The sequence below is a fragment of the Arachis ipaensis genome, chromosome B6, assembly GCF_059453495.1.
Source record: "Arachis ipaensis isolate K30076 ecotype BB chromosome B6, ASM5945349v1, whole genome shotgun sequence".
NCBI lineage: Eukaryota > Viridiplantae > Streptophyta > Magnoliopsida > Fabales > Fabaceae > Arachis > Arachis ipaensis.
Genome location: NC_142441.1, coordinates 20,465,368 through 20,475,781, shown reverse-complemented (window position 1 = coordinate 20,475,781; position 10,414 = coordinate 20,465,368). Strand labels below are relative to the sequence as shown.

The window sequence follows — 10,414 nt, the reverse complement described above, 5'->3', positions numbered from 1 at the left end:
AAATTTGAGGTACACGGTTACCCAGCCAACCATGTTGTTGATCTAGGAAAACACCTATGCACATGTCAATTTTGGATGCTGACAGGTGGATTTTATTTTGTCCAATGTAACATTCATTCATATATTACTACCTAACACTAAGTACTAAATTGATTCATTCCTGTTTCGGATGTAGGAATACCCTGTGTGCATGCATGTGCTGCACTAGCTAGGGTGAACAAGAATCCAGAGGATTTTTGCCACAAACTAGTTACTATGGACTCATATAGGGAGACATATCAGCATCATATTAATCCCATTCCTGAGCAGACTTTCTGGGAGGTTTCAGAATCTCTTAAGCCCCAACCTCCAAAGATTAAGAGGGGGCCAGGTAAGTTACAACAAAAAAGGCGAATAGGCACAGATGAAGCTAAGGGTGGCTCGAAGAAATCCAAACCCACTTCCACCAAGGACAACACAAACCTAAAGAGGCAGCTTGCACCATTCACATGCAGCTACTGTGGGGAAAAAGGACACACAAAGAGAGGTTGTAAAAAGAAAAAACTAGCAGATGCTGCTGCAAAAGCCAAAGCTGCTGCTGCTGCACAAGCAAAAGCTGCTGCTGCTGCACAAGCAAAAGCTGCCGCTAAGAATACAACTAGAGCTGAAACTAATGTTGTTGAAGATGGTCAGAATGCTGCTAAACCTGACCCCAATGCTGAACCTGATCCGAATGCCACTGATGATGCCAATGTTGGTAAAGATGCTCCGGCTGATGATGATGACACTAATGTCCAACCAGTTGAAGTTGACCTTTCTCAACCAATTTACTCTGAACCAGAGGAGTCTCAGCAGGTAATCAACTTATTTTTCATCTAATGACAACTTGTAAATTGTTTAGTGTTATGTAATTATAACCGCACCATCTGATATACTACAATTCTTGTAGGCTACTGAAGTTTGTACCATCACTAAGTCAAGACCGGATAAGCTCCCACCAAAGAGAAAGTCATCTGTCTCACCAACTTCTGCCCATGAGCCAGTGAATCCCATGCAAGGTGCTAGCTCAGGAACAGCTGCAAGACTTGGCAGTATCCTCAAGTTCATTCCCACTCCAGGATTCAAGGCACCAAGGAAGAAAAATTGAAGACTCTTGCTTGTTGTATTGGGATGTATTTTGTATAAGACAATTTCAAAGTAATTTTGTATAGCAATGCCATGCTTGTTTGGTTAGGATTACTTTGTTACCAGACATATGCTTATGTTTATTTTGTTACCAGCACCTTCTTATGGCTTTGTAAGGCAGTCAAAACTTATGAATCATGACTTTGTTATGTTAAAATGATTAATATATTTTGCTATTGCTATATTTTGCTATTGCTATATATCCAGATTTTCTTTAGTGGTACAAAAATAGTTAGTATCTCCAACAGGTTGGCTAACACAGTTACATGTTGAATAAGTTTTTTTCATTCATGCAAATATTACACATATGAACTCAATCGCATCATTACCCAACATTGAGATCAAAGTTTGCAAAATACCACTAGTAAGAACAACAGCATTACAGAAATAACCACAAACAATAATTTGATCATAAACTTTTGACTCCTAACATCCGATTCTAATTTTTCCAGCCTCCAACCTTCTGTCATCTTCTGCTCTTCATTATAGTTAAGACTTTCTGATTTTGCAGGGACAGCCTCTTGCCCAACATCTGCCCAAACAAACAAACCACACCATCTTTTACCAATTGTCTGCAGTCAACGAATGTTTCAATAACCAAATTAGAAGTTGGAGAAGGAATGAAAAATCAGGAAAAATTAACAATTACAGCTAACATTATAATTTGGGCATCCAAAAAAGGGCTTATTTGGGTTGGAATGTGTCCCAGACCACCGGAGCCCAGGTCGGCAGCCGCAACCACACCATTCTGGTACACGCGTAGCCCTACTACGATTTTGGGTCTTCGCCCTGTATCCATTGCTTGTTGACCGTATCGAGCTCCCACTGGCTTGCCTTTCACCTCCAAACATTGCTTCAGAGCTTCAATGGTGGTCCAGAATTATATTACGAAGGAGAGAAGAAGAGATACTAGTTATAATAATGATTCTTAGGTTTTAGGGTTTTATTGGGACCAGGGACCACATTGGGTACAAAATTCAGATTTGCCACATCAGCTAGCCGTTGCTGGCTCCAGCGTGGCATTGGTGGTGCCAGATCACCCCTCCGTTTGCTGACTTGGCGCCGGAAAGGGTTGAAGGGCAACTATGGGTCCCGGAGCAAAATGTCAGGGATGCTTTTAGTGAATTTTAAAAGTCAGTGACAAGTATGGGTAACTCGCCCAATCTCAGGGACCACTTTGGGGTTTTAGTCGCATTTTAGTGTAAGAGACACGGTATATGTTTCAAAATCAGAGAATAAGGAAGCAAGGGGGGAGAAAGAAGGGTCATCCTAACCTGACTTTTTATTCCCGAAAGCCCGAAACTAATGGCAAGCTATCTTGGGTGCAGGTTTTTTCAATCCTAAAGTCTTCTGTTTCAGAATGCACAACTATGGCGTTGCCTTTTTGAGGATTCTGATTAACAAAATCTCTAGAAAGATTCATAATAGTTGTCTCACGTTAACATCAATGGTCCTACTAATCACAATATTTGATTTCAAGCCTTCTGTCAATATTACCAATTTTGGAGATATTTTTTTCTAAATGAGTATTGAATCAGGGCATATAAGAAAGTCCAACAAGTGATAGTATCTTTGAATTTGTGAAGCTGCCATCATTCTCTCAAAATTATCTGAGGTGGGTTCTTAAGCAACCATGCTATATCTATAAGCACGACTAACGATGTATGTTTATGTGCAAAATCTTCAAAATCTTCACACAAGTTGCCGATGGAACCACCAGATATAGACTGGAATAGTTTAGGATAACTACAATACAAAATTTAAATAAAAAAAAAAAAAACAGCAAGACAAGCTATTGAATTAAGACAAGCTAAAGTCAAAATAAGACTACAATTTTTTTTTCTTGAAGGTGCGCCAACTAAATTAACTTGGTCATATGAACTATCTTCTTACTTTACTATTGTTGTTTTATCATGATCACTCTCTTCATGATAATCATTAAATAGGAGATATGTTACTTTTCGTCGTAGATCTTTTCTGCCATTTGCTTTAATCTTCGTGTAGTTTTCAAATTAGAAACAAACTTTTTGCTTTTACTTCTCTCGAGTTTGTCTTTTTCAAAAAAGTAAGAAACAAATAAGCATGATGAGATTAAAGCAAAAATATTAGTCAATTATTTTTGTGTATATTAGTAAGAATTTTTTCTTATGAACAGGACTATGTCTAACAAAAAAAATGTTGGAAATTAATTTGTATATTAAATTTTTTAAAAATTAATTTATTTGTTGGAGTAAAATCTTAGAGATTGATTTGTGTATTAATTTTTCTTAAAAACTAAAATATCCGTTTTTAAAATTTTTGAAGATTGATTTGAGTAATTACTAATTACTCTAAGAAAAATATTTTTTTATTTTTTTATAAAATTAAATAAAAAGATATTTTTTATTTATATTAAATTATAAAAATATTTTAATAATTATATTGATATAATATATTTTTTTTTAAAAAAATTAAATACTGACATAAAAAATATTCTCCACTTATAATTTTATTATTTATCTATATTTTCAACATATTTATACGTATGAATTTATTACCATACCAAAATAAACACCTTACATATATGCCTATATACAAGTTTGATTTTCACATAGTCAACTCCAAATCCTTCTACATTACCTACGTAATGTTTGGCTAAAGGGGAGATAGGAAAATTTCTGAGATTATGGAATGATAGGTTTGCTCAAATGAAAGGTCAAGAATAAAGTTCCATTAGACGAAGAAAAACACATTTTTTTTTCCTTTGACATGAGAACATTATGAAGATTACATGACCATCCCAGTGAACAAATAACAATGGACTCACAAACATTACATAATCCGATATAGCCCTCTTCCATAATCATACAAAAACTAACCAATTTAATTACCCCTTGAATGCAATCTGTAATTATATATTACCCATAACATTTTATTATAGAATCTTGAATGCATACTATCCCTTTGACCACTGAAATTATTATTATGATTATGATTATTAATATTATTAAGAAGCATTAAACGGAGGGGCCTTCAAGATGTTCCTTGATATGGTAACCGTCGCCAAAGGGTTTCTTGGAGAGTGAAAGGCGCACACCCGGGTCATGGTGGGAGCAAGAAGTGTTATAAAGAAGAGAGTTGTTGACACACTGCACATTGCTGTTCATGTAAGCAGCCATTGGGAACGAAGAAGTTCCTCTTCCTTTTCCATTCTTATGCTTCTGCTTTGAGCTACCTTCTCCGCCGCTCGAGCTCTCCCATTCGCTGCCGTGATCTGTAACAATGCCCTTCTTGTGAAGATAGCTAGGTTCATGCTTCTTCTGGGATTGGACAAGTTCCATGTATGCTCCTCTGTTTTCCCCTGCAATTGTTATGACCTTCATCCCAGAGTCCTCTGAATCTGAAACCTTCTTATGAATGCTTTTCTCTCTGGATTCATGGCCGTGTTTTCCATGGTGGGTTGTTTCCCTGTGGAAATCGTTGTTGCCGTTGTTCCACTGGCGAGGCTTCTCAACGGTGCTCTGAACGAGAACGGTTTTGGGCTCTGCCTCCACGGGGATCTTAGGCTCTATCTTCAGCTGAGAAGGTGGCAGGGTAAGAGGAGAGGGTGGTGGAGCATATGGTTTGTACTTTGGGGATTGCATTGGGCTCTGAACAGGTTGCTTGATTGTTTTTGGAGACTCATGAGGAGGAGAATAAGAAGTGCTTGGTTTGCGAGACGGTGAAGTTGGAACTGATGAGGTGGTTATAACTGTAGCCTTTGGGATTGGAGAACTTGGCAGTGAGGAAGAAGGAGCAGGGGGCTTCTGAGCCGGTGATGAAGGGGCAGATGTTCTGGCATCCCCGGCGGCGAAGCGTGATGGGGCTTCTTGCGCCGGGGTTGGTTCTTGAGGCTGCGTTTGAGGCGAGGATGGTGCCGAAGTAGTCCTGAATGTAGGAAGAGCCGCGAACGGACGTGGCTCTGGAGCTGGAGCAGGGGCAGGGGCAGGGGCAGGGGCGGGGGCCGGGGCTGGTGCGGCACGAATGGAGCTTAGGCGAAACCATGGACGAACCGGAGGTGGGTTAGCCATGGCTTGGTGGGTTGAGGTGGGAAGTTGTGAAGCCTTAAAAAGAAGAAATGAGAAAAATGTATTGAGATGGAAGATGGTAAGTATGGGTGCAAAATGATATGGCATAAGGCATTGTTATTTATAGAATCCAAAGTAAATAAACGTATAACTTGTGTGAGGTTGAAACAAAAAGGCCGCGAATTATGTATCCGAGTGAGACCACTCCAATGCAAAATTAAAATAGGGAAAGCATCGGATTCAATATGGCCAGCTGACACAAGCTCATATACCTCACAAAGCAAGGTTCGAATCACAATTCACAGTTTGAGTCATTCGAAATTTACTGTGTTGTGTTCCTGTCTCACCCGAAATATGTTATACCTAATAATCAAGAATCATACTACTTATTACATAGCTCCTTGCAGTTTATAGGATCATTCATACGTCTCAATTCTCGTATCCTACTTCCTACCTCATTGATATTATCTTTACCACTATACTGACAGTGTTTGGCATGCTTCTGACTTTGCTTGTTTAGTTAGCCAAGTAGCGATACCCTCTTGCCTTGCATTGCCTTTACATACTTTTCCTTCTTTGGAAGATGCTTCAGTTCATGGAGCTTCCTTGCCAATGCCAATAGAGTGGTGTAATGTAAACGACTCACATGCAGGCTATCATATCCTATCCTATCTCAGCGTTTCACAAGAAAAGAACCGCCAAGTGGGTCCTTTTTTATACTGTGTTATTGCTTTCTATTTGTTCCTTCTTTGGTTAAAGATGGTTACTATTTAATTAATTAACTAAAGAATGCTGGCTTAAGGTTCCAAACTATCACGTACAATGATTCTTTGTTTCCGACTCAATATATATAGTTTAAACGATGGTCATAATGTCTTCCAATTTCAATTTTATATTACTTTTTATGTGGACCCGCCTCTTCATGTCAAATCATATAAAAACACGGTTCTTATTTATTTTAGTTAAGGCTAATTTATACGGCTCCTATTAATACTGTATACGAACAATTAAATATTAAATTCAATCACCAAAATTAATTATTAATATAAAATATATATTAAAAATAAATTAAATAATATATATTTATATACAAATATATAATAACTAATTTTAAATATAATAATATAATAATAAAATATAATAAAAATTAGATAATTAATTTTTTATCTTGTAATTAAATTAATACTAATTAAATCTATTTTTTATTTAAAGTATTAGTCTCTTAATATTTTCTAAGGTAATATTGCCATTCAGTGGCAAAAAATTGCTTATTCGAGGAGATTAGGACAAGAGAATATTTACCATGCCTAAGAATTTGTTCATAAATTGTGCTTGCATATATACTTATACGCATTTACTATTTTGATACCACGCTTCATAAGGCTATAATGAATTAGATAAAGAGATTGAAGATATTGTGCTTTATCTTTGGGTAAGAACCAGTAATAAAAGGGAAGAGCAAGCAAACAAACATAAATTTCTACAAACATTTGACATCATTTCACTCCTATGTTTAATATTTTTATTTTAAACATCCTATATTCTTTCGTTCCGTCTCCTGCCATATGATTAACAATTTGCATATGGTTCAATGCATGGAATAATATTGGAAACTGCTATCATATTTATAACTTTAAATAGCAATAGTAACTTATGTAAAATGACAATAGTAGTGGGAATTTCACTTAAAATACTTCTTTTTTTAAAATACATCTAAATTATTGATGAGACAACCAATCATTTTTCCTACCAAAAAAGGCAACTGTTTCACATTAAATGATATAACTAGTTTTGTTTGTACTTATGTCTTGTGTTTAAGAAGGTAAATTTTCTTATAAATGATTTAGATATTATACTTTATTCTTTATTTATTTATTATTTTGTCATGGTTTAAAAAATATTTTGAGAAGCAAACATCTTAACACCTAAGATCTACCATAGTAGTTGGTTATTTACCAAGTATCATCAAGATATGATTCCACTTTGGAGCAATCATTTCAAATGATCTAAATGCAATATTAGTTACATGCAAAATATATTAGCAAAGAATGCTAAGTGGTGTAACACTGTAACAAAATGAGGACAACAATGTAATACAATTATGAAATTGTTGATCGGCACACAAATTATTATGGTAAGAAATAGTAACGAGAATGGGAATTGCAAAATAATTTACATTTTTTGGCATTACGATTTATGAGAGGAAATAATCAAGGCCATTTGGTGAACTCAAACACTTTGAATACAATTTCAATTCCAGTGGGAATCTGCCACACAAAGAGGAGAACATTTAATGTATTCAATGCTATGTGAAGATTTCTAGCAGTTTCACTTCCTCTCTGCATTGGTGGTACTAAAGCTGCTGCCAGTGCCCATAGCACCGTAATACCTGGTGCATATAAATCAATAGTCACACATTTATAGCCTAATGTTGATTATCTTTGCAAGTTTTGTATCATTATTTTTTCATTAACATTGTTACTGTAGATTAAAAAATATTGTGTTAATTTTATGTACTTATATAATTTTATTATAATTAATTACTATTAATATTAAATTAATAAAAAAAATTTAAGTAACAAATGTGGCTAGAATAAAGTACCACAATATAGTCACCAAAAAAAAAAATACCACAATATTGTTTTCTTCTGTAACACATTGGGAATACTACCAATTCTAATGCTTGATTAAATAATTAGGAAGATCCAGCGAGAAAAAAAAACAGTAAGGTAATTAGGAAAGTGAATCTTACCCATTAGAAGAGTACTAAGAGTGTAGAGAAATGATATAAATTACTTTTAGTTTAGAGTACAATGGGATGAACAATGGAAATGGATACTAGGAGGTTTAATCAATTCTTTTAAATTTAAAATTTTTTAAAATTTAAATTTTAAGTCATGAATCTAAATTTTCTAAATTCTAAATCCTTAAAAAATAAGAGGTGAAAAAGAATAATTTTAAATAAAAAAAATTAGTTATATAATTAAAATTCATTCCCTGTAAGTCATACTATAATCAAATGGAAAACAAAGTAGGTATAATGATCGGAATAATGATCAAATTAATTCTTGAAAGATAAATTATTTTTTAAATTTGTCTTTCAAACATGTTATTAATTAAATTAATCCTCTAAAAATTATAAATTAATTATGTTTATCATTCCATCATTCCATTAATATTTTTAATAATAATTGATGATGTAAAATATTAAGCGTCAGTAAACAAAATATCTTGTATATCCAATTAAACACTATATTTATAAAAATTTTAAAACAAATAAAAAAAAACTAAAAAATATTTTGTGATTAATTTTATGTCTTTTTTATATACTTTACTATAATTAATTATTATCAATTTTAAATTAATAAAAAGAATGATGTAGATAACATGTGTTATCTGTTACCTGCTCCTGCAAACAAATGTGGACCAGGGAAGAGTTTTCCTGTCCTAAGCCACGTGTTGACTCCTCCTCCAACCGCCTCAAGCACCCCAAAACCCAGCAATATGGATCCTGCGTTGAAGTGTCTTTCCCTGTAAGACCCTTTCAGCAGCTCCTTCCTCTCGTCAGTGAGTTGCTGAATTTTCACTTGAACCGGGGACGGAGCTGCCTCCACCTCCACGGGGTTGCCGTCAGGGGTGACAGGAGCAGGTTTGACTTCTTTCTTGAGCTCGTTAATCTCATTCTGGATTGTCCTTACGCGCCGCCATTGCCACCCTAAGTAGCCTGCCCACAATGTATAAAAGAACAATCCACCCAACACAATGGGGTGTATGAGAGCAAAGGTTCTTCCCTCCAATATTCCGAATTCTCCTCCGACAGCAAGCGCATCCTGTGGTTGCAGCAAGAATGGTAACGTGATTGTGCCGAGGGAAACAGAGGCACGATGGACAATAGTGGAATAAGAGTCTTTTAATCTTGGGGCATCCAATGTTGCGGAGATGGGAGCACGTGCACTCTGGCGTCCCCTGCTGCTGCAATGACAATGATAACCAACAGTTGGAAGCCTCACAAGTGTCAACGTGGCGGCCATATTCTCTGTTTCTCAGCAATGCACGCGACTTCTTGGCTTCTTCGGACTCAGAATAACAAAGGAAAACATGTAGAGAAGTACATGGTTGAGATTTGCACACGAGATACATAAGAAGATAAGCAATTTGTGCCACACATTGTAACTTTTTGGGATTTCTCAACCTCAATGACGTCTATAATTAAGGAGTTGTCTGCTACTCTCCCCTAATATAAAATCATTCAACTGATCCATACATCAACCAAAGACCAAACCACTCTAAAATATGATAGAGTACTGTGACTTGGGCCTCCAGGCCCTGGTTATTAAAACAAGCATTCTATAAAAAAAATGATTTGTAGTAGTGCGGCTGATTATTAAATAGCGGTGGAAGTAGTCATGTAAATCCAATTCTTATTCATAATTTGTGGTACACACATTTTACAAGCGCAAAAAAACGTTGGTATAAGCAAAATTTCATTCTTACAAAAAAGAAAGTTTGGAAACACACATTTTTCTTCTAATTCTTCTCAACCCAAATGTAAAATAAATCAAGTCAAAATATTATGACTAAAAAGAAAAAATATTTGTACCTTAAATAACAAATACAATAATACCTTCATTACAAAAATAACAACCTCATGGCATGTTTTCTTCTTCTTTAAATTTTTTCTTCTCAAAACTTTTTTCGTTGAACTCATTCATGGAAGAATGATTTGTTTTTCTTTATTTAAATTATTTCATTTTATGTACTGTATATAATTTGCTTCCAATGAATAGTGTAAAAAATATTTAGTCTAAAATAGACTTTTCACCTCTAACAAATGTGTTTTTTGCCCTCAATGAAATGGTATTTGTCTTCTATTAAAATCTTTTGTTATCATATCCCTACAGTTTCACACAACTCAAAATATTTGTTCTTTAAATTTCTTCTTCTCTAAACTTTCCTAGTTTAACTCATTCATGGAAGAATGATTTGTTTTTTATATTTAAATGATTTCATTTTATGTACTATATATAATTTGTTTCCAATAAATAGTATAAAAAATATTTAGTCTAAAATAGATTTTTTTTTTCACCTCTATATGCGTATATTTTTAAACCATTTTAAAAGTTAAAAACCAAACTAATTTATAAAACCAATTTGACCAAAACAGGGAATACTTCGTTTAGGAAATATTAAAATTTGGAGAACTC

At 34.7% G+C, this 10,414-nt stretch overlaps 3 protein-coding genes across 3 annotated transcripts; 1 reads left to right on the top strand and 2 right to left on the bottom strand.

The window, feature by feature from the left end:
• Positions 1–255: 255 nt before the first annotated feature.
• Positions 256–1,126, top strand: LOC148554821 (uncharacterized). The gene is made up of 2 exons (XM_088489904.1): positions 256–834; positions 929–1,126. Exons 1-2 carry the CDS (start codon positions 256–258, stop codon positions 1,124–1,126), a joined length of 777 nt encoding a protein of 258 aa, XP_088346030.1.
• Positions 1,127–3,882: 2,756 nt separating this feature from the next.
• LOC107646623 (serine/arginine repetitive matrix protein) lies at positions 3,883–5,893 on the bottom strand. Its single transcript, XM_021104197.2, has 2 exons — positions 5,693–5,893; positions 3,883–5,653 (listed from the first exon to the last, which is right to left on the bottom strand). Exon 2 carries the CDS (start codon positions 5,316–5,318, stop codon positions 4,161–4,163), a length of 1,158 nt encoding a protein of 385 aa, XP_020959856.2. The 5' UTR covers positions 5,319–5,653; positions 5,693–5,893; the 3' UTR covers positions 3,883–4,160.
• A 1,394-nt stretch (positions 5,894–7,287) lies between these two features.
• Positions 7,288–9,380, bottom strand: LOC107646104 (uncharacterized). The gene is made up of 2 exons (XM_016350299.3): positions 8,614–9,380; positions 7,288–7,599 (listed from the first exon to the last, which is right to left on the bottom strand). Exons 1-2 carry the CDS (start codon positions 9,239–9,241, stop codon positions 7,421–7,423), a joined length of 807 nt encoding a protein of 268 aa, XP_016205785.1. The 5' UTR covers positions 9,242–9,380; the 3' UTR covers positions 7,288–7,420.
• Positions 9,381–10,414: the final 1,034 nt, after the last annotated feature.

Bases quoted from the DNA above. Each gene is read 5' to 3' on its own strand.
- LOC107646104 (XM_016350299.3), bottom strand. From the start codon at position 9,241: ATGGCCGCCACGTTGACACTTGTGAGGCTTCCAACTGTTGGTTATCAT. The intron at 7,600-8,613 runs GTAACAGATAAC...TATATGCACCAG, and splicing joins ACATTTGTTTGCAGGAGCAG to GTATTACGGTGCTATGGGCA.
- LOC107646623 (XM_021104197.2), bottom strand. From the start codon at position 5,318: ATGCCATATCATTTTGCACCCATACTTACCATCTTCCATCTCAATACA.
- LOC148554821 (XM_088489904.1), top strand. From the start codon at position 256: ATGGACTCATATAGGGAGACATATCAGCATCATATTAATCCCATTCCT. The intron at 835-928 runs GTAATCAACTTA...CAATTCTTGTAG, and splicing joins AACCAGAGGAGTCTCAGCAG to GCTACTGAAGTTTGTACCAT.